At 35.7% G+C, this 27,335-nt stretch overlaps 1 protein-coding gene across 1 annotated transcript; it reads right to left on the reverse strand.

Annotated features, from left to right (window-relative positions):
* Nucleotides 1-2,205: 2,205 nt before the first annotated feature.
* Nucleotides 2,206-26,417, reverse strand: FEM1C (fem-1 homolog C). Its single transcript, XM_001147155.3, has 3 exons — nucleotides 26,024-26,417; nucleotides 24,446-25,179; nucleotides 2,206-6,914 (listed from the first exon to the last, which is right to left on the reverse strand). Exons 2-3 carry the CDS (start codon nucleotides 24,987-24,989, stop codon nucleotides 5,605-5,607), a joined length of 1,854 nt encoding a protein of 617 aa, XP_001147155.1. The 5' UTR covers nucleotides 24,990-25,179; nucleotides 26,024-26,417; the 3' UTR covers nucleotides 2,206-5,604.
* Nucleotides 26,418-27,335: the final 918 nt, after the last annotated feature.

A 27,335-nucleotide genomic window follows, 5' to 3' on the forward strand; every position in this document is an offset into this window, starting at 1 on the left:
GATGTGGAAATGGAAGACAGTGATATTGATGATCCTGACCTTGTGTGGGCCGAGGCTAGTGTGTGTGTTTGTATCTGTCTGTGACAAAGTTCAACAAGGAAAAAAAATTAATAGAAAAAAGCTTATAAAGATATGCTTTTGTACAGCTGTACAATGTTTTAACTGATATTACAAAAAAAGTTAAAAAGGTAAAGTTCATAAAGTAAAAAAGTTATAATCAGCTAATTTATTATCAAAGAATTTATTATAAATGTAGTATAGCTGTGTAGTCCAATGTTTATAAAGTCTACGATAATGCATAACATTCCAGACCTTCACATTAACTTATCACTTCCTCACCAACTGACCCAGAGCAACTTCCAGTCCTGCAAGCTCTACTCATGGTAAGTCCCCCATTTTTTTTTTCTTTCTTTTAAACAATATTTTTACTGTACTTTTTCTATGTTTAGATACATAAATACTTACCATTGTGTTCCAATTGCCCAAAATATTCAGTAACTTGCTATACAGGTTGGTAGAGTAAGAGCAATGGGCTATACGATATAGCCTAGGAATGTAGTGTAGTAGTCTAGACCATCTAGGTTTAAGTACATTCTAGGATGGTCTCACAATGACAAAATCACCTAAAGGACACATCTCAGTACATTTTCCTAGGCATTAAGTGATGCAAAATAGTACAAAACACTAGTTTATTCTTAAGATGATCATCGGAAATGTTTAAATGCATTTTACAAATTCTGTATAACTAAAGCTCCCACCATTTCTGTAAAAAGTTACATTTAGATGAGTAGAAGCTATTCTACTATCAGCTACTGAAGAGATAAGTAGAAAGATATTGTTGCCTAGTGGCATACAATGCAGGCTTATTTTTTGTGTGTGTGAAAGATTACTCTGAAAGAGCATGAGGAATATGCCTAATTTTCTCTCAACTTTCCAGTATATAATCCCGATCACACTTATTTAAAGTCATTCGTGACTTTAAATTGCATTTTCATAATTTACCAAATTTTAGCTACTACTAATTTAAGAATTTCTGTCTTGAAAAAACTTAAGATTCAACATGGGAAAAAGAAAAAAGGAAAACATACCTAAGATACTAGGTTTTAGAACAACTATGTACTACTATAAGTATCTTTTATAGCTGTATAATCTACAAGTATAAGGATGAAAAGATACTAAAAATAGATACCAATCCTAGGGTTTTCAATTTTTTCAAGGTAGGGAACTGTATTATTTCACTTTTGAAATCAGATGTACATATATTAGAAAAATCAATTGAATTGACATAATTATATAAAGCTGTAATTTTATGAGATAAAATCTTATTTAAAAGAGCTTTACAAAAAAACATGCAATAAAGTAACACGGAACCCAGGAATCAGTGACTTCACTTAACTCCCACAGCCCCAAACTTCTCAACAAAGAACGTTCTACCCACTAGTACAGAGATAAAAAAATGAAATAAAGTATCTTGAAGAAATAGAGTATCTTGAGGACATACTAAGACTTTTTCTTATTTAGAGCCTTAAACATACAATATTCTTTTACTTATAAATTTGGTAAGAGTCCTCTTAAATATTGGTGGTGGTAGTGCAGACAACCATAGAACCACAAGACCAAGGGTAAAGAAGACTAATGTTTAAAAGGGCCCGGTCAAAGGAAGACAAAGCCTATACTTGTCATGAATAAGGGATAGTAACAATTCAAAAGGGAAAAACCCATAAAACTGGAGATTTCAATTTATGCTTGGAGTTTAGAAATTACAGCCAATTCATTTTCTGACTCAACTAGAGCTTTTTGTATTAGGCAAGTTAAACATAAAAAAAACAAGGACTACTTAGATTTTACAAATGAAAAGTGATGGAAAACAAACGTATATAACTTGCATTCATAATAATATATTTATGATATACTTCTGATCACAGCAAACCAATTAAAAAACAAAAATTAAAGGCATCCCTTCTCTTATGCAGTTGACAACAAAAGTCTCCCCATATCTTTAGCTTCTGTGATCTATACTAGAAAAAAAATTTAGAATAAACTGTACATAAATCATACTTACATAGAAGTATTAACAATAAATGCTCTTTTAAGTTTTAACTGGCCACAAATTATCAATTAGGTTTTTCTGAAACAGGAGTTTACTATCATTTGCATTAGGATAATACCAATCAAGTATTAAGAGTTAATAAGAATACACTTAAATTTGGTGCAAATTTAATTTTATTAAACCTTACAATGAATGTTGTGGCATATGATTTTCCATTGTGTGACAATTTATTAGCTGGCATCTGAATACAGTACTTCTTTTGAAAAAATACACAATGGGAACTGACATAAGGGAGAGAAACTAGTTGTTTAGTGACACATAAGGGCAAAAAAAAAAAAAAGAAAAAGAAAAAAAGAAAATGATGATGACCAATTAGTTTGTTTCCTTAGTATCTAACTCTAAAATGGTTAAAGTTCTAGGCAATAATGCTGCTGTTACAGTGTAAAAGAGTATGTCATTATCTCATCCAGCCTGCACAATTCTAAGAAAATTAATTACAAAAATTATCATACCTGTAAATTCAGCCTAAGGTTTCTGTTGGGCAATATGATTTTTAAAGAGCTACTTTTCCCATATAACCTAAACAATTTTCCCAAATAATAGTAGACTGGGGTCTCTATATACATTAAGGTAGTCACTTTACAAGTGAGCTATCACTTAACTTCAAATTCATAATGGGCACCAAATTATCTTTGATTTGGGTTTATGCCTGTCAGATTTATGAATAAGAAAAATGACTATTTTTAAGTCTATAATCCATTTGTCTTTATAAAGTAGACTGGCATCTAAGTAAAATGACCATTTCTTTTATAGAAATGATCAAAACAGTGGAACATCTAAAATTCAGGAGGCCCCAAAAGGGCATTTTCATAGAAATGTTAATAACTTACACATTAACTCCAGTCAATAACACCATGCTACAGTGTACAGTTTAGTTAGACTCATGAGTGTAATTGGTTCATTATTAAATTAACTCATCTGTGGTTCAAAAAATAACACAAATTTAAGTATTTTATTATAATCCATCTCATAATTGTGAGAATACTTTCTGACAAAGGCTTTATCATTGTCACATTTATGAAACAATTTTCCCTAAAAGAAAATAAAATCAGGGACAATTTTGAGCTATTAAATTAACTGGTTTTTCAAAACCTCCCAATGGCATTTGTGGAGATGGCAGAGAAGGGAGAAATGTATTCTAAGTGAAATAAGTCATTTCAGTTATCAAGACTGAGTTCTAAGTTATCTATTTTTACTGGTGCAAAAATGCTATTTAAAGAAATCCTTACTTTACACAGGAGTTGCACAATTCAAATTCTGCTGCAAAACAGTGAGATGTGCCTCACTCTAAGAGCATGTAAGCCCTCCCACCCAGCCCCCAAAGAGGAGGAGGAAATACTAAATCAATTAAAAATTCAATTGTCATCTGTTATCCTCAAATTATCGAGATCAACTAATGTAATTTACTATAATGGCAAAGTTTTCCTTTATAAAAATAATAGCTTATTCATATATAATTCTTATACCACAAAGTTAGAGGCAGATGATTTCAAGATACTGACATTTGATATTTCTAGAATATTGGTCTAAATCACAAAGTATTCTTAATATATGTGACAGTTCAAATATTTCATCAAATTTTCCCACAGTAAGAGATAGTAAAACCTCTTCATCAAAAAGTTGGAGATCGTTCATTTATATCCAATTTACCTTTTCTTAATGGTGAAATCAAATTTACAACCCAGCAAATGAGTAAGAATATCTTTTAAAAATTAAATCTCAATTATTTAACCAAAAAGTCTAATGTTCTCGTTTATTTACTACTCCTCATTACAAGGTTTTTACTGACTAAAGATGATGACATACCTAATGTGACTGTTTGCATTGATGACTCCTTAAATAGTGTAACATCAACCCTCAGAATAAAATGTCAACACAAAAATCCAAGTGAGTGATCCAGCTCATTAAACTCACAGGTAAACTGAGTTTTTCTCAAATCAATAAGGAGCTTTTTATTGAGAACAACTTCATTAAGACATTTGCAGGGCAAATATGCCACATAAATTTTATTCTGAATTACAATAAAGTGCTGAATGATAATTACCTGAATCTTTTTTAGTACTTTTCACTTATCTTAAGTTAAAAGAGCCCTTTCTGTGGCATTAGCAAATCTGTGAGTGAGTGAGTGAGTGAGAGAGAGAGAGAGAGAGAGAGAGAGAGAAAGAAAGAGTGAGAGAAGGAAAGGAAGAAAGAGAAAAGAAAAAGCTAACTTCCAGTAAGGGAACAGGAAGCACTGCAACCTTTCATGTTTAACTGGGGTGACAAATAATTGAGACCAAAGTAATCAAAGTAATTCATGCAAGTTATCTTTAAAGGTATACGTAAGCTTGAAGAAAGAAAGAACACTGTTACTGACCTTTGATATTATGGCAGTAAATTGCATACTAAAATACTTTAATTATCCTAGATGCCTAGATCTGGCTTGGCAAGCATCATGCCACCGACATGCTTTAGCTCTTTTTGTAACTAAAAGTGATTTGCAGTTCAATTACTGAGTATTTCAATGTGACTCATTAAGCTGTGTGATGAACTTTGAAGTTAAATTTAAGCAAATTCTCTACACCTAATCACACCATCAGCACAAGCAGGACAATGCTGGAGCAGCATGAAAGGTGGGTCACTTTAAAAAGATTCTTCCTTTTACTGCATGATATATTAAGATGACAGACCTAAATTTCAACTGGGTTAATGAGTTAGAATAGATCTGTTTCCCAAATGTAGCACACAATAATTTCAATGGATTAGAGAAAGAAACCTCAGATGTGAAGAAAGTGAAGAAAAAAACAAACAAAAAAGCTTGAGCTAAAATAGCTAACCTGCAGCTCTAAAAATTGTCATGCTACAGAGTACTTTCAAAAAATTAAGTTTGTAACAAACATAAGAAAACAGTGTTTTGAGTTGAAGTTGACCAACTGCTGCATAGAAAATATGCTAACATACAACAGTCAAGTTTAAGCCTGTGCATAGAGAAGATAAAGCACTTATGGTAACTGCAAATGGTAACGAGTCCTTAAAGTTTGTACAACCTAGTATGGGTCCATAAGGAAAAAACTGTAGTAGAAATGGTTAGGACAAACAATAAAGTAGAAACAGGGGGGAAACTTGAGAAGAGAAGAAAGAAGCAAGAAAAAAAGACTTTCAATTGTATAAAATTCACAAACCAGTAAAGTATAAAGACACCATGGAAAAATGGTTAACTCTGCCCCAAACACCCAACAGCAAACAAAACCAGAATGAATAAGCCTTTGGCAGACAATTTTAGAAATTTGAATGTTACATTTCTCAATAATTCACAAACAATATATTATATGGTATATTTATATTAAATATTGGGAAACCAATGTTGTAAATTTGATGCTTATAATGCTTTAGCCAATGAGAGCACAATGATATCAATCAAGCTAAATGAATGCTGGTGTTATCACAACAGTGCTCATTTATGAAACAACTGTTACCAATTCGTGCTTTAACAGTGCTAAAATACAGTCAAGTTATCATCTATGAAGGGAAACAAAAGTCTCTAGCTTTTCTGGGATATGCCCTTTATAATATATTCTATGATTCACTATGACACGAGCAGCAAGACACTGCAATGTGGTATGATTTATAGGCTGGATTAAATTTTTAGCTATTTCCTTCTCATCCAGCAAGTCACTAGCAGTTTGTTTGTGCAAGTTTGTGGCATCAAAATGTGCACCTGATTTAATAAGGAGATTCATGATGTCTGGATGGTTGTTAAGAGCAGCGATATGCAGGGGACTGTTGTCATCCGAGTCTCTGACGTTCACATCAGCACCACATTCTATCAGTATTGCAGTAACTTGTAGAGATGGAAATTTACAAACAGGGTACCGCCCTACACATGTAGTATTCTTGTCCACAGCCAGATGAAGAGGGCTGAAGTTATTCTTTCCCCTTGGATGCAGCTTAAGAAACCTGTATATAGTCTGCTTTTTGAAATGGTCCTGTTCTAGAGTACAAGGAACTTTCTCTAACAAGCAAATTAAGTGCAAAATAATAGAAAGGGCCTTATTTAACTGCAATGGGTCAGCTGGACACTGAGTTTGTTTGATAGCTCGCTCTATTTCAAGGACGCTTTTGCAAAGTATGCCCATAAGATCATCAAATGTAACAGTAGTACCCAGCAGGCCTTTAGCCCTATCCTGTAGCATAAAGGAGAATAGTTCTGCAAAAGATAGTAAGCTGCTGGCGGTCATTGGGCTTAAAGGATCCAAATTGCTCTGCTGCATATCCAAAGCATACTTCCATAGGTTGATGCATCGTTTGAAATTTCCAGAGTCTGCATAGACAGCGCCTCTATATCTAATATAGTAAGAGGTATCAGGATGAGAAGGACCAAGAATACGTTCTCTGATTAATAGTGCCTGCATTCTCATCTCATCAGGATCAGCAATAAGACCTTCTAGCTCTTCTGCACTGTTCACCTCCTTGGCATAATCATAAGCCATTATTAGTGTCTGTGGCACTGGTTTACTAATAATATTAGTCCTATCACTGTACCTCATGTTCATTGCCTTTTTCCAGTATTTCAAAGCCCCAAGCAGATCTCTTTTTTTGTCTACAAATGTAGCTCCCAGAAGCTCTAGAGCATTAATACGTTCTGTCTTGCTGGTCTGTGCATGGTGTGTCAGAAAATCCACAATATTTGTGTGACCAGTCACACTTGCTGAGAGAAGGGGAGTCATTCCATAACCATCCTTTTCCATCTTGGCACAATACATAAGAAGCATCTTCATGATGTCCAAACTTCCAGATTCTGCACAATCATGCAATGCAGTATTACCTTAAAGAGAGAGAGAAAAAAAGAAATAACACACATTGAGGGACCAAAATATAATGTAATATGTATATGCACTTTAGAACCTAAAGAAAAGCAGGCAGCTTTAAGTTCCTAAGTAGGACATACTTGGTTTACAAACGAGAAAAAAAAATTCCCCCAGTACCTAAAACTAGTATCTGATATTAAACTTATTGAATAAATGACATGACCAAATTAGGTATAAAAAGACATCCAAAGTCACCAGAAGAAATTCAAACTAATCCATGGTCTCTTGGTATTTTTCATTAATGTTTTAAAGTGCATATTTTATGATCTAAAAATGGGTAGAATACAAATAACCAGCTATTCACCATTTTAGTGACAAGTCACTTAACTTCCAGGTCAGTTTCCACATTTATAAACAAGGAATTGGTCTTTTTTTTTTCTTTAGAGACCAGGTCTTGCTATGTTGCCCAGGCTGGTTTTAAACTCCTGGGCTCAAGCAATGCTCCTGCCTTAGTCTCCCCAAAGTGCTGGGATTGCAGGTGTGAGCCACAACGCCTGGCCAGACTGCTCTTTAATATATCTAAGATTCTTCATTTTGACTCTAATAGTAGTCAGAAATTATTTTTTCAATATTTATTTCTGATTGCCAAGTTGAATTTCAACTGTCTTAGCCAAAATTCTTGGTAACAAAGGACTTTCCCCAAAAAGCTCTCGTAAGAAAAACAAATCCATGGAATCTGAAAAATATGTGGGTGGTTCAATATGAACTTTAAAAGGAGATATCTGAAGTGTCCTTTCATAATGGATTATTTCCTATTATAATTTAACTTTTTAAACATTCTTTATAGCTGTACTAAATGTTCTAACACTGTCCTTTTCTTCCCACACACAGATTAAAACTGACAACAGGCACTGGCACATTAGTAAAAGCCTGTATGAAACATATTAAGACATCGGAAACACCAGGTATTTTAGCTAAGTTTAATGATAAACATTTTACTAATCATCAAAACAGGAATTATCATGCCCACCTCTGGTATTTACATACAATGTTTACATAAAATTTCAACAGTCAGTCATTTTAGGCATGTCTGTAGAAAAGAGGTAGCATGGCAGGCTGAGACTGCTATCCTTAGAAAGACCTTCTTGCAAGGTTGGACCTTTGGCTGGTAGCTGGGAACTTGGCTGGTCAACAGTTCTCTATACTGATCTAAAACTTTCCCTAAATGATAAGGGTGTCTCACTGTACCTAAACTGTTTGTACGAACAATGCAGTTTATGCTGAATGTCTGGTTTCCTTCTGGGAGTCTAAAATTTTGGGTATGAGCTAGGTACAGGGTACCTACATGACCAGCCCCCAGTAAAAACCTTGAGCACTGGGTCTGTCATGGGTTTTCCTTGGTAGAAACATGACACATATGTATTTACATTACCGGGGAAGAATATGCTCTATGTGACCCCTCACAAGAGGAACAAAGCATAAAAACATCTACACAAAGATTTCTCTACACTTCACCTGCGCCTTCACCCCTCATAATTCAGCTGCATGTCCTTATGACATTACAGTAATAAATCTTACCTATGAGTACAGTTATATGGTGAGTTACTTCCAAATTTGGGGGTGGCTTTGGGGATGCTCAACATAGCAAGTGTACCAGAAAGTATTTTAAACCTGAATACTTCAAATAAATCTACTTTGTAACTAAAGTTAGAAAAAAACAAGTTATTATAAGAAATATTGAATCTTTCCACAAGTTTATCCTGTTTAGTCTTCTATGATATCTACAAGGACTATATAATTATTCTGACCCAAGATTTCAATGGTCTACAATGAAATAGTGTTTGATAAAATGTTTTAACAATGAGTAAGCTAACCAAGCACTGAAAGAGCCCAGAACTTCTGACTATCGATGTTCATTTGTTTAAAATAATTTCAATTAAACATGACTACTACACCAAGTATATTTTAAACACTCTTTTGTATTAAGGACCTCTACTATTCCCCATGTTTTTCTAAGAAATAGGCAATATAAGAGAAATCTGAATATAAAGAAATGGCTTAGATGGCACTTTTCTCTATTCAGAGTAGCACAAAATCAAGAATAAAATGTAGCAAAAGCTGGCCAGGCGCGGTAGCACACGCCTGTAATCCCAGCACTTTGGGAGGCTGAGGTGGGCAGATTATGAAGTCAGGAGATCAAGACCATCTTGGCCAACATGGTAAAACCCTGTCTCTACTAAAAACACGAAAATTAGCTGGGCATGGTGGCACATGCCTGTAGTCCCAGCTACTTGGGAGGCTGAGGCAGGAGAATCACTTGAACCTGGGAGGTGGAGGTTGCAGTAAGCAGAGATCATGCCACCGCACTCCAGCCTAGTGACAAAGCGAGACTTCGTCTCAGAAAAAAAAAAAAAAAAAAAGGTAGCAAAAGCCAATTAAATGAACTATATTTCTGTATTTATCGAAAAAATACAAAATATATTTATTTTGAATACACCCACATACCAGGAGAAAAAAAGTAGCTTTAAAAAAACAAACAATAAGGAAGACTTTCACATCCAGTAATGGCAGAGATACCTGTAACATGATCACCCTCCCACTAACAACTAAAAAAACTGAAAAATTTATTTTTAAAAATCTGCTTGACAGGATTTAAGACATAACAAGGGTACAATATGCAGGAGAAGAAAAAACTAGAGAGGTCAAGTCCAGAATTTGAGGCAGCTTTCCCACAGTGGCCTCCACCAATTCTGGAAGAGCTAGCTGAAAAACTGAGCAGAACTTGTGACAGCCTTGCAGGGATAGAGGGGGAAAGTGGAGCCTACAGCCTACTAAGAAAGGAACTTAGAAAATTCCCCACACTTTGGGTTAAACCTCCAACTTTAACCCTAGGGAGTTAAAGTTAACTGCAAATAGACTAGCTATCACAAAAACTTAAATCTAATTTAAGATCATCTCATTATTGATTTGAAATAATCCAGGATGGCTAGTATACATAATTAAAAGCCAGAAGCAAATATAAATACTATTTAGAGGAAGATATTATCATATTAGGGTTCAAATTATTTATATTTTTCATATGTAATGCTTGGTATCCAATCAAAAATAATGAAAAGAAAATGAGGAACCATAACACAAAAAACAATGGAAATAAAGAGCTGACAGAAAAGCCCAACAGGAGACCCAGATAATGCAGTTTATCAACACAGATTTTCAAATAATAACTATGCTTAGCATATTCGAGGAGTTTTTTAAAATTGAGAATTCAACAGAAAACTGGAAACTAAAAATTCAAGTAGACATTCTAGAACTGAAAAACTCGGTGAGTGGCTTTAAAAGTGGATTTACACACAGCTGAATAGAGAATTAGTAACTGGAAGGTAAGTAGGATGAAAATATACAGAAAGAAGCAGGGAGTGGTAAAAGAACAGAAAAGATGGAGACTATAAGAGAAAGAGGGAACAACATCAGAATATTGTTAACATACTCAAAACCAGAATTCTAGAGCACAAAAATGGGTCCCAAAGCAATATTTAAGAAAAGATAAAGTCCAAGAATTTTCAGAAGCTGATGAAAGCTTAAACTGCAAATTCAGTAGGTTTTACAAACTCCAAGAAGGACAAATAAAAAGAAAAACACATTGACATACAACACAGCAAAACTGCTGAAAACTAAGCACAAAGAGAAATATCTTAAAACAAGAGAATGAATGGAAGTTACCTATAAAAGAGCAACAATCTGACAGCAAAGTTTTCATCAGGAACAACAGAAACTAGGAGACATTAAATGATATTTAAAAGCACGAAAGAAAAGTAACTGCCAACTTAGAAAAAATTCTATACCCATATCAAGAATAAATGTCAAATAAAGAACCCTTTCAGGAATAAAGAAATGAAAAGGAAAAAATTAAGATATTTATTACCAGCAGATCTAAATACTATATGGTGTTCTTTAGGCAGAAGGAAGATGAGCCACGTGGAAGCCTGGAGATATAGGCAAAAACATCGACAAAAAGGGTAAATTTGTGAGTACATCTAAATAAATACTGATTTTAAAAATAATACCTTGTAGGGCTTGAAATACATACGTAGAAATAAAACACCTGACAGCAATACCACGAAATTATGGAGGGTAATTGGTGTTAACATGTTCTAAGATCTCTTTCTTGTAAAGACATAAAATTAGAAATTTATGTTAGCCTTTGATAAGTCAAAGTAATGCTATCTAGAATAACTACTAAAATAATAGAGGGTATGCACATAACTACATTTTCTCTAACATATAGAAAAAAATGAAATAATAATCCAAAAGTGGCAAAAAAGAAGACCAAGGAACACAAAACAGGCAGGACAAATAAAAATCAGAAAAGTACCCAGGAGATGAAAATCCAAAAATATCAGTAATTACATTAAATGTAAGTAAACTAAATGTTTAATTTAAACATTTAAAAGAAACTGTCAGACTGAAGATACAAAGAAAAGACAAAAACTTAAAAGACAAAACCTGTCAGACTGACAATGTGCACATGTACCCTAAAACTTAAAGTATTAAAAAAAAAAAAAAAAAAAGATTGCAAAGAAGGAAAAACAATGCTAAAACGTTAAAGTATAAATAGCAGTACTAATAAAGCCTACGAGGTGGTGGCCTAAAAAAAAAAAAAAAAACCTGTCAGACTGAAGATACAAAGAAAACTCAAGACACACTGCCTACAAGACACACCTTAAATATACGGGTAGAAAATGATCTTTAGAAGTGAAAGTTTGGGGAAAAAATGCCCTTTGCAAAAACTAAATATTAAGAAGCTATCTGATATTAAAATATGAAAGTAGACTTTAATGCAAAATACATAATTAGTGAAAAAAGGAAATATTTTATAGTGTTAAAAAATTCAAAATATACAGATATAATAATTTTAAACTTGTTTTCACCTAATATAGAATTAAGCTACGTAAAGTAAAAATCGACAGAACTATTAGGAAAGCAAACAAATCTGCAAACATTAGTACATCTAAACATATCTTTCTCAGTTTAGAAGACCAAAACCAGTAAGGATAAAGATTTGAACATTACAAACTTGATTTAACTGGCATAAATAAAAGAACATGGCACTCAACAACCACAGAAAACAATTTTGCCCCCAGGGATACAGGGAGCATATCCAAATACTGACCATATTCTTGGCCGTAAGGCAAGTCTCAACAAATGTCAAGGGACTGAAGTCACTATGTTCTAAGTCCACTTATGAATGAAGTCAGATATCCAAAACAAAAAGATAACTAGAAAAACCTGTCTATTTGAATTTTTAATACTCACTTGCTTCGTCTGTCAAAGAAGGAAGCCCAATGAAAATCAGAAAATTTTTTTAACTGGGTGATCATAAAAACACTAAATAACAAATTAGATAAAAAGAAAGGCTTATTTTTTAAATAGCTAAGTTTCCATCTAAAGAAGTTACAAGAAAAAACAGTAAATTAAATTAGAGAAAGTAGAAGCAAACAGTAAAAAAAAAAAAAAATTAATGAAAAAAGGGATAAGTATGTGAATACAGCATTTTTTTATATTCCCACATTTTATTTAACTGTTGCCCCCTTGTAATCTTATATTAATAACTTTGCAAGGTAGAGATGATAAACTCATTCTACATACAAATAGAATAGAGAATTTAGTGGGAAAACATAAACTCCTGTCTCCCAACTGCCAATTCAGTGTACTACTCATTTCTAAGGTCATATTTTAAATGCCAGTCATATTAAACCTCAATGAATAAATTATATCTAATATAAAACCAAACCTCATAATAGAACTTCAACCAATCACATCACTTTCCAACTCAAAAAACTTTCACAATTTCTCTAAGGAAAAGCAGACAATCTTTGAGATGGCCTTCAAAATTCTACATCATTGATTCTCAAAGCACTATCTGTGTGGAGAGAGCAATGAGGAAGAAATCTATAGTTTCAGAAAACATTATGTGCAGTAAAGTTTAATATTGGATATTCAAGGATACGTATTTTAAAAGACTAACAAATATTTCCCTACCCTATCTCTTTAGCTTCATTTCTCATTATCTCTGGAATGAATGATTCACTGTGCTTCTAACTCAGGGACTGGCAAACTTTTCCGGTAAAAGGCCAGGTAGCATTTTAGGTTTCTAGACTATAAGGTCTCTGTTGTAACCACTAAACTCCGCCAAGTACCATGAAATATGCTATGGTAGTATGTTAAATTAATGGATATGGCTGTTTCCCAACAAAACTTTTACTTTTGTACTCTAAAATTTGATTTTCATGTGTCATAAAATATTTTTCATTTGATTTCTTTCTCAACCATTACAAAAATGTAAAAAACTTTCTTAGCTCTCAGGCAGTACTGAAATGGGGTGGGCTGGATTTGAACCCTGGGCCATAGTTTGCCAAACCTGCTCTAACCCGGAAGACATGGTCTGCATCTCCCACACACAAGGGAGAAATTCTGCTTATGCTTCACATTATTCCATCCTAAGTACTTCTCCCAGCACCAAGAACAAACAGCCCTGTTCACTTCCACCTCTATGCCTCTGTTCTTGATTTTCCTATAAAGCACTTCCTTCTTTACCATTTTAACTTCTTGTCCTTCAAATTTCACTAGAAATTTCAACTGCTTAAAGAGGTTTTCCTGGTTTTATCATATCAATTTTATCATTGTGAGAATGCCTGGTGAATAAATATATGAGTCATCCTAATAATTATTCACATAACATCTATTATAATACCTTACACTAGTATAATGCTACTGCTTCACAAATAAGTTCTTACCTAAACAGTCTATTCTTAAAGTATACAGATCCTATATTTCTTATATCCCAGAAGCAACTAGCAACCTGCTAAAGCTAAGGTAGATTCTAAATTTTTAATATTTGATATCACAAAAAGTAATTCAATCTTAGCTTTTGCAGACAAAATAAGTTCAAAAAGTAATATCCTAGAAGGAGATCTTTTTAATTACTCTAACAGGTTAAGTGTATAACCACCACACTTTTCTGCCCTGGAAGGCCCTAAAGGTAAGTTTTTTAATTATGGCCCTAGAGGTAAGTTTTTTAATTATAGCCTAGAGCATTATTACTTACAGCTTAGAAAACAGAGGGTAAAAAAAAAGGCATGATCTTAAAGCAATTATAACTTTTGTGTCATTTCTCCAAGTCTTTTTATATAGTATGCTTTGACAAAGTTATAATCAGTATATATATAACTGTTTCCTGCTTTTCACCTACACCTTGGGCATTCTGTCATGTGTTATTATATCGTCTGCATAGTTTCTGTAACTACACAGATTCTACATAATCCTTCTTAATGGTTTTATGGTGAAAGTTCAAGCAAGGGAGCAAGTCATACATTACATAAACATTTCCCCGTTGATGGACATCTGTACTGCTTCAGAATTTTTACTATTAAAATTAATGCTTAAAAAACTATAAGGACAGATAACAGAGCAGTGGTTGGCAAGGGCTGGGGGCTAGGAGAGGGGTTTAATGCAAAGGAGCATGAAGGACATTTTTGTTCTTACCTTTAATAAATGAGTAGTATATGTTTGTCAAAAATTACAGTACTGTACACTAAAAAGTATGAATTTTATTGCATGTAAATAAGTCAATAAACAAATGACAAAAAAAATTAACGCCTACCTAAAATAGAATCACAAATGTGTGATGGCTTAATAGACATCTTCAATTCACTACCAATGGGATTATAAAAATTGTTTAAAGTTCCACTTTATAGTATTCTTTCTACTACTAAAATTAACTTTTTAATTTATATTACCTCTATTCCTTGGTAAATAGAATATTTTCTCATATCTGTTTATAAACTTTTATTTTCTTTTATGCCATGTCTATGTTTCAGTTTCTGAGATTAATCTGGCTTTCTATGTATAAGCACTTTATAAAATGATAACCAGTTTGTTAAATTTACTGTAAATATTTTGCTATGTCAGTTTTTTCAAGTGCTAGATATGCTATAAGTATTAAACGTAATTTTTTGTGAAAAAGTATAACAAGCCAAATTTAAAAAGTGAGTTACCAGGGTCTTGTGACTAGTATGTACTGTTACATGCCACAGATCATTAAAATCATATTTTCTTTTTTGCTAGTTAACATAATTGATTTAAAGTTTTGGTGCATAACAATATATGCCAAGTACTATAGATTTAGCTCAAGAATTTTCTCTGGGTTACACAGGCCCTTGGCCCTTTAAAAACATTCCCATAATACAGCGATCGTACTTCCCAAAGATTTTCCATCTCCACATCATGTCTTCTTTTCGCATTCTCAGAATGAGAAAGACAATGAACAATAAAACAACACAAAGTTCAAAAATAAATACTACCAGGAATCTGAGATGAAATGAAGGATATGCAGCAATGAAATTTAATGAATTTACCTTTGGCTAAAGAAAAAAAAGGAAGAGAAAAAGGAAAACATATTATATTTAACAATTCTCAATGCCTGATTAAGAAAAAGTTCATTTGGAGAAAAAAAATATTCTGGCACTGAATTCATAAAAAAAAAAAAAATTTCATGATTTCTCAAAAGACATGTTGTTAAATGGGCATTTCTTAGAAATCCAGTTAATGGCACAACATTAAGTATTAATTCTGTTAAAGCATTTCTCTAGAAAGCTAAAACAGTATGATACGAATACATTAATTTTCAAATTCATAATTTAACACAAAAGTAATGCAAAGAAAATCTGGAAGAATGAAAAGTGCCATTTTCACTGGGATGCTTCTGGGATGAATATTAAGGTCAGGAAACTATGGTAAGTGCTCGTGCATTAAAGGGTGGTAGTATTCCTCAAGAAGCATCTGAAGTGCCAATCTTCACTGCTGTTAATTTTAAAGACACCTGTAATCTTTTAATAGCAGGTGAGTAAGACATTAAAAATTCATGTTCAACTGTGAAGCTTAGGTGCCTAGGAATAGAATCAACATTTTTTTCAAATTAGGTAACCCAAAAACATAGCTGTATTTTGAGGAAGAACTAGTTAGAGGCTTAAGAATTATCTGGGTCCAAACCAAACGTTTTGAGTTTGGTAAGGGCAAGTGATTGTTATCAACCAACCATCTAAATCATAAAAGAGCTTCAACATAACATATAAATATCTCAATTTGGATAAAATTACCAAGATTCACCAGGATCAAGTCAGTTTCTAAACCACCCTCACGGAGTAGACAGAATTTACTGCTCTTTATAAAAAAACAAAAATGTCCTCCTAAGGACTGCAAAATATTTAACAAACATAGTAGATTCTGCCGTTTGTAAATTCCTCATGTATTTCAAGCTTTGTGTGTGTGTTTAGCATAAGTCAAATAAAGCTGTGCTTCTCAAACTTTCATGTATAAAATCACCAGAGAATCATAATAAAATGCAGATTTTGATTCAGATCATCTAGGCTGGATCCAAGTGATACCTACGCTGCTGGTCCTTGAGTAGCAAGAAAAGAGAGAAGGATTCTTATTTTCTTGTTTGCTATATAGATACTTGCCACATAGCTAATATATCTAATAGCAATATCAAGTCATATGAACATAAATTTAAAAGGAGGGCTAGGTCACAGCCCTGTTTTACACCATATAGAAATAAAATTGTATCATTCCTCTTTACTCTAAATTTAACCATATGCCAAAGCAGGAAGGGGTTGTGTTTTACAATTAGATTACAAAGTTTCATCCATGGAAAAGTTCCTGCATAGTAAATGGCATAGTATCAGTAAATTCTGCAGTCTATTCCTAACAATTTTCTTGTTTAAGTAAGACATTATATAAGTGACACACAAATTTCCTTAAAAATCCGTTTGTAAAATAAAAATCCAAATTGGTATAAACACCACCATCAAAAAAGTTAAAAAAAAAAACAACACAGAATGGGAGAAAATATTTGCAAATGATATATCTGATAAAAGACATACATAAGAATATATAAACAACTCTTACAGTTCAGTAACACAAAGATAACCCAGTTATAAAACATGCAAAGGTTAATGAAGAAACTCCTCCAAAGAAAATAGAGACAGAGAGAGCCAATAACCACACGAATTAAGTACATGAAAAAATGCTCAACATCATTAGCCATTGGAGAAATATAAATCAAAATCACAATGAGATATCACTACACACTTCCTAAAATGGCTATATGAAAAAAGAAGAAGAAGAAGAACAAGTGTTGGAGAGGGTATGGAGAAACTGGAACTCTTCTTACATTGCTGACAGGAATGTAAACTGGTACAACTGCTTTGAAAAACAGTTTAACGGTTCCTGTTAAAAGAGTTACCATACAACCCAATAATGCCACTCCTAGGTATGTGCCTGAGAGAAATGAAAACATATATCCACAGAATAATTTCTCCATGAATAGCTAAAAAGTATAAACAACCCAAATGCCCATCAACTGCTGAATGAATAAAAGTGATATATCTATTTCAATGGAATATTATTCTGCAATAAAAAGAAAAGCACTGATACATGCTACAAAATGGATGAACCTTGAAAACATTACACTAAGTAACAAGACAACTCACAAAAGACTACATATTATGTGATTCCATTTAAATTAAATGTCCAGAACAGGCAAACTTAAGACAGAAAGGAGATTACTGGTTGCCTAAGACTAGTGCAGTTTCAGGGGAATGAGGAGGGATAGGAGGGAGTGACTCTTAATGGATATGAGATTTTTTCGGGGGTGATGAAAAGCTGATAGTTGTGATGGTTGTATAACCCCGTGAACATACTAAAAAGCCATTGAATTGTATACACTTTAAGTGGTTTTGTGAATTTTATCTCAATAAAGCTGTTTTAAAAATCCAATTAAAATAAAAATATTGTATTTTTGGTGAAAGTATAAGTGTTGACTGATAGAAGCAGCAATTAGAGGGTCTTTTATTATAATAGATTTATTTGGAAAGACACAAAAACAGTCCTCATCTCTCTTTCTTCAGCCTACTATGCTTGGCACCAACCCATTCCTTCCTCAACTTTGTAGCTGGGGTTGGGCTGAGTACAGAGGTGGTCCACTTGTAAGATGAGGATAGGGTGTGTGGTTCAATTGCACAATAATGCTGATTCCAAGTATTTTATTCCCTGAATAACTAATAGGTGTAGGTTGATGGAGGAGGTAAGAAGGGATAAAGGGAAAAAAACAACTTAGGGTATCAAAGGAGCACTAGAAGAAGGATTCTCTGCTTAGAATGTTTCCCTTCCCCATGTGTAGTCTATCATGAGAGATACTCAAGAACAGAAGTTCAAAAAAAAAAAAAAAGGAAATAAAAAAAAGAAGATAAATTGTGCCAAGACTACTATGTGCCCTCCCTTCATTAATTCTTTGTATAAGGCACTGAGCAAAGAACAAACAGAAATTTAACAATAAAGGTCCTTGAGCTTACAACAAAGTTAAACGCTAAAAAATAGCTGCATCCAAAGAGGTAAGATGCATTCTTATAACCCGAGGGAGATGAGGAATTGCATTTGAAAAGAGTCTTGATGTTAAGTAGAATTTTCAAGGCTAAGAGCACTGGAGCTAAGGGATGAGGACTAAAAGCAACTAATTATGTGTAAAAAACTCATCTAATGACAGAAAACTTCAACATTATAATTCCCTGTCCTCTAGTTCACAGACTCCCTGTTCAATCACAGCTCTTCCCAAAGGGAGGAAAAAAAGAAGGAAGACATGTTCTGATCAGATTTGCATCCAACTGACTTTTTCATCTGGGTCTCTCCCTATCTCTTCCACTTCTATCTTCCATCACATACATTCCTGATGCCTCAACAGCATAAATCTATGTAATGCCCTAGGTTTCCTGAATTTTATTTCAAACAAACATATTTTATCAATCAATCAATGAAAATCTGATAAAAAATGAACCAGTGAAGGAACTACATTGTACCCGAAGGCCAGTAAGTGAAACGTAACTTCTATCTTAAGCTCATGTTACTGCCACGAACAATATGAACAGCAGTAGTGCTCAGGATCTACTCATTCTCACCAAACTGTTCAATTCTGTGAGGATTCACAGTTCAAAATCCAATCTCCAGGGACAAAGGACCACATGGATATTTCCCTATTGGACTCAATTTGCACACCATCTACAGCTTAGTTTATCCAGCTAAGATACTAATTCTTCCCAAGGACACAGAAAAGTGTGCCAGGGGATACAAGAGGGAAAAGAATGAACACAGAGCAACTTGCAGGAGTAACTTCATAATTTGGGATTAAAGTGTTAATGACTTCAACTAGTAAGTTATTTAAACATTACTCAATCAAAATAAATATAGATATAGAGTATAATTTTAAGTCCCTCCCTTCCTCCTTTTATTTTTCTCTGTAAGTAGGTGTGCTGAGGTAACCAACAGCTGAGAAGAGTTTTCAAAGTCAAGAAGGAAAAGAGAACTTCAGCTTTCAACACTCAGATAGTACTAAAGTATACTAAAATAACCTAGAATGACAGCAATCATTATCTTAGTCTATCTGAATACCAGCAGTTTTTAGTTTACAAGAGAGATTTTCTCATTTGAGATTCTTGTGCATTTACAGTGGGGAATTAAATAAGATTTTTCTTTAGCATTTCCTTGACTAAAATACATCTATACTCTAAATGCCCATTCTATGAGAGAGAAATAATATAAAGCCTTGGATTTGCTTTAAACTACTATAGAAAACAAAAGGAAAGTAGAAACTTCTTTTTAAACTTTAGCAAATGGGTAATTGTTGAAGTAAGATGATGAATACATAGTGGTTCAATGTATTCTCTCTGTGTAAGTTAGAAAATTTCCATAATGAAAAGGCAAATAATCTGTCTGAACTAGTTCTCTCAGACCCTTTTAATGCTAGCAATCCTTGCCACATGCCTACATGGATTTCTCCCTTTTCTGAACCCCTATATTCTACCTGTGCTACTCATTTTTGTCCAACTACTGTCTTACTTTGTTACTTCAAGTCTTCATGCATGTATTTATTTCCCTACAGAAAGGCCTATAAAACATAGTGCTTGCCATCAAGGAGCTTATAATCTTTCCTCTCTTAAATCCAACATGTCCACTCAACAAGCTCATTTAGGGCCAGATACTCTTACTAATGCATGGGGTAAAAACACCAGGTCTTTAGCCTCAAAGACTATGTAGTAGAATGCGGTTAGATGTCACAGTGTTGTAGTAGAATGCAGCTAGATAAGTTTCTCTGAAAACAAACAAGCAAACAAACAAACCACTCCAGTTAGTCCTCTGCTGAAAAACTTTTACTGGCATGAAAAATAAAATCCAACTCCTGTACCTAGATTAAGTGTCCTTTAAAATTCAGCCCTGAGTGCCTTTTAGTTCTAATATGCCTACTTTCCAATTCCTGGACCCTCCAAGCATATTCTTCAAAGTGCCTTTCCTTATGCCATTTCCTAAACCTTCAAAACTGCCAAAACCCTTCCACAGATCCACATCCCAATAAACTTTCTGCAGATCTAAACCCCAACCTGTCCGTAGATCTAAACCCCAAAATTCAAAGCCCTGTTTAACTTCTACTTTCTCCATGAAGCATTCCTAGTCAGTACACTCGCTCTAAAATCCTATAGCATGGATTGCTTATACTATTCCTTCAGAAGTTAAAAATGTGACACCTCGTATCTTCTCATAACCTCCAAAATGTCCCACAGAATGCCTTGCCTACAGAAAGTGCATGTTAATTACCTTATTACCAATTTATTTAATTACTTTGGGTATCTAAACTGACTGATGAATGAGGACAGAATGTCTTCTAGAGCCAGTCTCCAAATCTGAGCCTACAGAGTTTTTATTGGTCTGTAGTACTGAATCAAGAACTTTTAGCTGCTCAATTTCTGTTAGAATTAGGGTGTAAAAGTGGAATTGAAGAGGACTTAACTTTGGATCTGCAAAGTTCTAAGTCCAAACAAAAACAACCCCAAAACACAAACAAAAGAACCAAAGGAGGCCAAAGATGACTATAACCATGAAGCGCTGAGATCACTGTGATAGCTCTGAGAAGGACTCACCTAATCACTACAGATTTACAGTCTAGATTCTTAAATAGGAACCAACTCCCATCTCAAAACTCAATTGCTATGACTGTTAAACTGAAGAGGTATTCCTAAATATATCAAAGATTTTCTCCCCTTTTGGAATGCCATGGGAAAAGAAGAAAACCATTGTCCCCTCAGGTTATAAGTTGTTGGGGATAAAGCATTTCCAAAAATCTAATAGAAGAAAGCACTACTGTTGCACTTACCATACTGTGGTTTAAGTATCTGCTTATGAACCTGTCTCTCCAATCAAACCATGAGCTCCTCAAGAGCAGGGAATCAAGGACTGGCTATCTTGTCTTATTGCTCTTTGTATATCCTAAGTCTAACAGCCTGGCACACTGAGGGACTCAACAACTGCTCTCTCAATTAGTGAATTCCACCTTAGGTTAAAACATGTTCAAAATGCCAATAGCCTGTTAAAAAGTAATGAAAAGAGGTTAAATAATATGTTCAAATATCAACCGCCTGTTTAAAAGTAATGGAATGTAGAAGTCACATGCATTTTATCTTTAAGCAGACCAAGCACAACGTATTGACATTTTCTTTCCTCAGAACCATTTCCAGTGAATGACACACAAAATGTCCTAAGGAATTATTCTATTTTAACTCTAGTCTTATTAATCTTTTCTACTTTTTGAATGGGGCTAAAAAAGTGGGGAAAAATCCTCTCTTGCTGCTAAATCACATCCTTCTCCAGTGTCCCTGACTTAGTTTCAATTGGTTCCTGCTTTTGTTACCATTAACCCATAGAAAAAAATCCAGAACCAATGAGAGAATGAGCAGTGAAGCTTCAGGATCAGAGTGGAGGAGGATGAACATGTACTTTAATCTGCCCCCAACATTCATGAAGAATCACTATGGAAATTAACAGATACCATGAAAAGGTAAAAATTCTGCACATGAAGTGACAATATCTACATGCATGTGTATGTGTATAAAGTTGAGGTTACGAGAAAACAGTTTTTGGCATGAAATCGTTTTCTCATGTTATATGTAGTTTTTTTAAAGACATACATATTAGATACTGATACTGGGGAAAAAAATGACTTAGAATAAGTTTGGCCAAGAGAGAACAGACATACCCTCACATATAAGGCTAAAAGATGATAGTGGTGATAAAGGGAACATTGTTTTGAAAGAGCTCAAAGGTAATCAAGTTAAATACTGTTCACAGCTTCTCAGGAGAAAATGCTGAAAAAATCTGAGCTATTTATATTAGAGTTCTCTCATATACTATATCTCCACAAGTATATAAAGAAGCTTTGAAAAATATAACGGAAGTAATACTAGTTCTCATCTCTCCAATAACATAGGATTTTAAAACATATCCCAATTTGACTTAAATATGAGTTTATCAATAATATCTACATCAAGCTGATGAATAAAAAGCCCAAAACAAAGAAACAAAAAATTCAACAAACCTAAACAAGCAGCCATGATTTCAAACCATTCCCAATATTAACATGGTTAGTTCAGCAGTAATTTGTTGTCTTAAAACAAGCATTCTTCAAAAGAATGATAATTGTTTGGAGAAAAAAGAAAAGCCATGCTGTCATTTGATCTACCAAGCCACCTCTAAAGATAATCAGGAACAAATGAAAACACTTATTAGAAAGAATGTTTACAGAAACATTTTTTATCATACTGAAAAACTGGAAGCAACATAAAACTCCATCAGTAGAAGAGTATGCAGCTATTGAAATTAAAGAGCTATAATTGGTAATATTAAAGATAACATTTATTAAGCTAAAAAACAGGTTATAGAACAGCATATAAAACTGCATACATATATCAGTAAGCAAAATTCAGAAATATCTTTGGAAGTATTATCCCTGAGTACTGGGATTTTGTGGGATTTTTACACTTCCTCTGGAAAAAAAAATTCAGAAAAATCACAATGATCTTGTATCATTTTTATAAAAGATCACACTTGTATCATTTTTATAAAAGATCACACAATCTACAGCAAATATGCTCAGTAACTATATAGTGCCCCATAATTGTGTGGTTTAACCTTTCTGAAAGGCAGACACTATCACAACTGCAAATGTACATTCACTTTGATTTAGCAATTCTGAACACAGGTATTTATACTACAGTTATTCTCACACAAGTGTGAAAAGACACATTTTTGTTCAAGAATGTTCACAGCAGCATTGTTTATATTAGCAAAGTACTGGATGTGACCTAAATATCAACCAATAGAGACTAGATAAATTATGTACATTCATATAATGAAATACTGTATAGCCATGAAACAGAATGAGGTAGCTATGTGTGTTGGAGTTGAATGACATCCAAGGTTAGAAAACTAAATAAAGATAGAAAAGTATGTAATCAACCACTAGACGGAGGGCTACACAAACAAGTATGCTTGTACATAGACAAGTATGCTTGTATTTGCATAGACCAACTCTAAAAGGACACATAAAAAACTGTAAATAGTGGTTGTCAGCGCATTAGAGATCTAGAAATCAGGAATAAGACTTTTTATTCAAATGTAAACCAACAATGTAAACCAATTTACACTGTTTGATTTTTTTTAACATGTCTATATGCTACTTTTAAATTTTAATGGCTTTTAAAAATTAGGTAGTGAATTATTTTGCTGTCGTATAAATAGATTCCTGTAAGGGAAGTTAAGGTTTTCAAGTATCAAAATTATGCTATCAAGGCAGTTGCTTTTAAGGGTTAAAAAAATTCTAAACTACTTTTTGCTGCTTTTAGTTTACTACAATCAACAAAAATTATACACAATCGTAAACCAGAGCCCTTCTTCTGGACAAAGGTGTTTACACTGTTGCTAGCCAACAAATCCACATCTGTTTAATCTAGTCCTTGTTTTTCACTCTCAGTATTGAAGCAGTTTTAAAAATGTGTTTTCTCTCTTGCTATATTTAATGCATGTTCTTATAAAAGGATTATCTATTGACCACAAACAAATATAGAATAAGGGAACAGATTTTCTCCTTTCCACTGATATTAATCCTTCCAGGTCAGTTTGGCCTAGCCTTCTCTGACAGAAAAAGTGAAATGACTGCCTAGAACAAACAAGACCATGACTCAATAAATATAGTAATTTCTACTCCAAGGTTGTTCTTAAAAAAAAAAAAAAAAAAAAAAAAAACAGAAAGCTAAGAAAAATGTATTACATTTAACCATATTCCCAAGTAGATTAAGCATAAGCCTAAAGGCTCAGATCAGCTACCACTAACATGCTCTGTAACTCTGGGGAACCCATTTCCCAAGAATTTTAAGTTACTCCAAATAAGAGAGAAAATACTGCTTAACAGAGTAACAGAAGTCTTTTATCACACTTTTTCAATCTATTACCAAACATCAGAGAAACACTCAACAAAGTCATACTGGAAGACTTACCTAATCAAAACAGGACTGTCAATGATGGTTTACTCAACACCAGTACTTATAATTATGTATCAAACTTCCTGAAAATAAGTGCTAGACATTTAGAAAAACAAAGAAGCTGAACTCACCTTTGACACTTTTTCTATTAACATCTGCCCCCTTTTCAAGTAAATACTGAGCAATCTCTTTATGTCCTTTGTAACATGAAATCATCAAGCACGTATGCCCATGTCGGTTTGACACTTCCAAATCAGCTTTGTGTTCTACAAGGTACTTCACTATTTCCAAATGGCCATCGAAACACGCAGCTCGAAGAGGAGTTGAATTGGTTAAAGTCGTGTTGTTGACAGATGCTCCATGATTTAACAAGGACTGGACCACCTTCAGATGTCCTGCTGCAGAAGCGGCCCATAAAGGGGGAGCCCCCTCAATGGTTTCGCCATCAAAATTGACGGAGCCCCCAACTTCTATGGAGGCACTGCATTGCTCTAGGAGGAATTCCACCATGTCAAGGTGCCCATACCTGGCGGCCATCAAGAGTGGCGTGGCCCCATTTGTTTTTTCAGAGATCAAGGAGGAAACCTCCTCTTTGGATTTGCTTGCCAACAATTTGGTGAGAAGCCGGAGTTTGCCATCCCGAGCTGCGTTAAATACTGCTGTCTTTAGATCCATTTATGTCCAGTTGAGAGGCTGTGCTTTATTTATCTTTCAAAGCAGAGCTCCAGTTTAACTCTATCGACACAGGCAAGAGTCAGAGGAACCAAAGTTCAATGTTAGTTGCTGCACCCCAGAACGGATACACAACCACGAAGAGTATGTTCCGTCCTATTGCTTTCCAACATCTGACAACCAGGGCACCAAACTAGAGAAAGAAAAAAAAAAGTAGCAGCATTTAATTTTCTATAGAAGAAGGCAAAACACTTCTTAATTTCCACTTCTGTGGGAAGAAAGGAATAAAAGCTATACTTCAGGCACTACTCCATCCCACACCCCACCCCACCCCCAAAGAAAAGGTGGTAAAGAAAAATACAGAAGGATACACGGAGACCCAAATGTTCTGGTCGCAGGCAGTCTCCTCCATGTGCGGAAAATTTAAACACTACAGGCAGCCCGTTTTCTCGCCTCCAGCTCTAACCAGCCAAGCTTTGTTCTAGTTTTGCTTTGCACACGCCCAGGGAGAGTACAACCGAAAGAGGCAGGAGACTCGGGTTCAGAAATGTTTCTCTTTCTTGCAACTGGAGGAGAGCTGGCCAAGGGCGCCAGGCTGGAAGGCCTCACTGAGGCCGGGTTTCGAGAAGGAACAAAAAGGTCGGACACACCAAACCCCGGCTAAGGCCAAAACTGTGCCCCGAAAGATTCTCTTTCCTTTAAAACTACTCACGGCTCTCAGGAAATCCGCCTGCCTTTTAGTCATTAACTTCGCCCGCCCCATTTCGATCACCCCCCACCCCCCGCCAAGGGATGATCCGCAGGTTCCTCAAACCACAGTCGCCCCAACACAACCTTCCCCTCTCCCTGTTCCAGACAACGGCAGCCCCCTCCCCAATCTCCTCCATCGACCACAACCCCCTCCCGATGGGCCAAGCTGTGGCCTCCAGCCCGCTGCCCGCCTTCGGCTCCCCCGGCGCCCTCCTTCCCGCCCAGGCCTTCCGCGGGCACCTCAGGCCCCGGCCCGAGCCCTGGCAGGCCGCTGCCGCCGCCACTACCTGCCCGGGGACTAGTCTTCCCCGCCGCCGCTGGTCACTCGGGCTTTGGCCGTCCCCTTCAAAGGGAAACCGTTGTCCCCACCGCCGCCCGGGCCGCCCTGCTCCGCCTGCGGCCGCACAGCTCCTCCATGCTGCGCGCCCCACAGGAATGAATCCGGCCTCGCTGTTCGCCCCGCCCCGCCACCCGAGCTGCCTCCCGCCCTCAGTCGGCTCGGGCTGCAGCGGCTGCAGCGACTGCTGCGACGGATGGTGTAATGGGCTGCGAGCCGGGGGCCGGACAAGCCTGAGCGTCACATCACTGACTGTGCCGCCACGCCATTGGGCCGGGGGAGGGCGGCGGCCGCGGCCAGCAACAGCCTAGGCGCGGGGCGGGGCGTCGCGGCCGGGGTGGGGCGACGGGGAGGGGGCGGGGCCTGAGCTGCTGGGAGGACGTGCCTGCGTGCACGCGCTGGGGGGCGGGGCGCTGCGAGGGGGCGGATTTGTGCCCATCGAAGCGGCCCGAGGCAGCTCGAGTTCTGAGATCTCGCTGGCTCTTCTCCTCTCGGATTTTCGGGGTGCTCCCTTAGGGAATCTTTCGGTCCCATCTCAGAGACCCCAGAAGGGAAGTGTATTAGTGCGTTTTCACGCTGCTGATAAAGACATACCCGAGATTGGGTAATTTATAAAGATAAAAAGATTTAATGGACTCAGAGTTCCACGTGGCTGGGGAGGCCTCACAATCAAGCCAGAAGGGGAAAGGCACGTCTTACATGGCAGCAGGCAGGAGAGGAAAATCAGAGCCAAGGAAAAAGGGAAACCCCATATAAAACAATCAGCTCTCGTGAGACTTACTCACTACCACCAGAGCAGCATGGGGGAAACAGCCTTCTTGATTCAATTATCTCCCACTAGGTCTCTCCCACAATATGTGGGAATCATGGGAGCTAAAATTCAAATTTGGGTGCGGACCAGTATTACCCTCACACACGTGAAGTCTCTCGGACTAGTCTTCTGTCCTTACTTTGGTGGGCCCTGGAAATTACCAAGCTCGTAATTACACCTCAGAACACACACGGAGGAAACTGAAATTTCAGAAAATGTGATTAGTTTTGGAGGCTGTCAAACTGACTCTCTTTCTAAAGTAGCCTCTAAAAAGCATAAAGGCTACGAGGAATGGTAAACCCTAAGAGCAATGTAAAGTCAATGAGGTCAGGTTCTTGAGCTCTGAGTAATAAATCGGGAACTAAAGCTTAAAAGGTTATATATATGAATGAAAAGAATTACTTCTTCATATAGTAGTTGATAAACCTCTGGAATTTGTGATGCTAAAACC

This window comes from Pan troglodytes, chromosome 4, assembly GCF_028858775.2.
Source record: "Pan troglodytes isolate AG18354 chromosome 4, NHGRI_mPanTro3-v2.0_pri, whole genome shotgun sequence".
NCBI lineage: Eukaryota > Metazoa > Chordata > Mammalia > Primates > Hominidae > Pan > Pan troglodytes.

Excerpts from the sequence above, each read along its gene's own strand:
- FEM1C (XM_001147155.3), bottom strand. The coding sequence starts at position 24,989 with ATGGATCTAAAGACAGCAGTATTTAACGCAGCTCGGGATGGCAAACTC. Across the intron at positions 6,915-24,445 it reads TAATAGAAAAAGTGTCAAAG|GTAATACTGCATTGCATGAT; the intron begins GTGAGTTCAGCT and ends TCTCTCTTTAAG.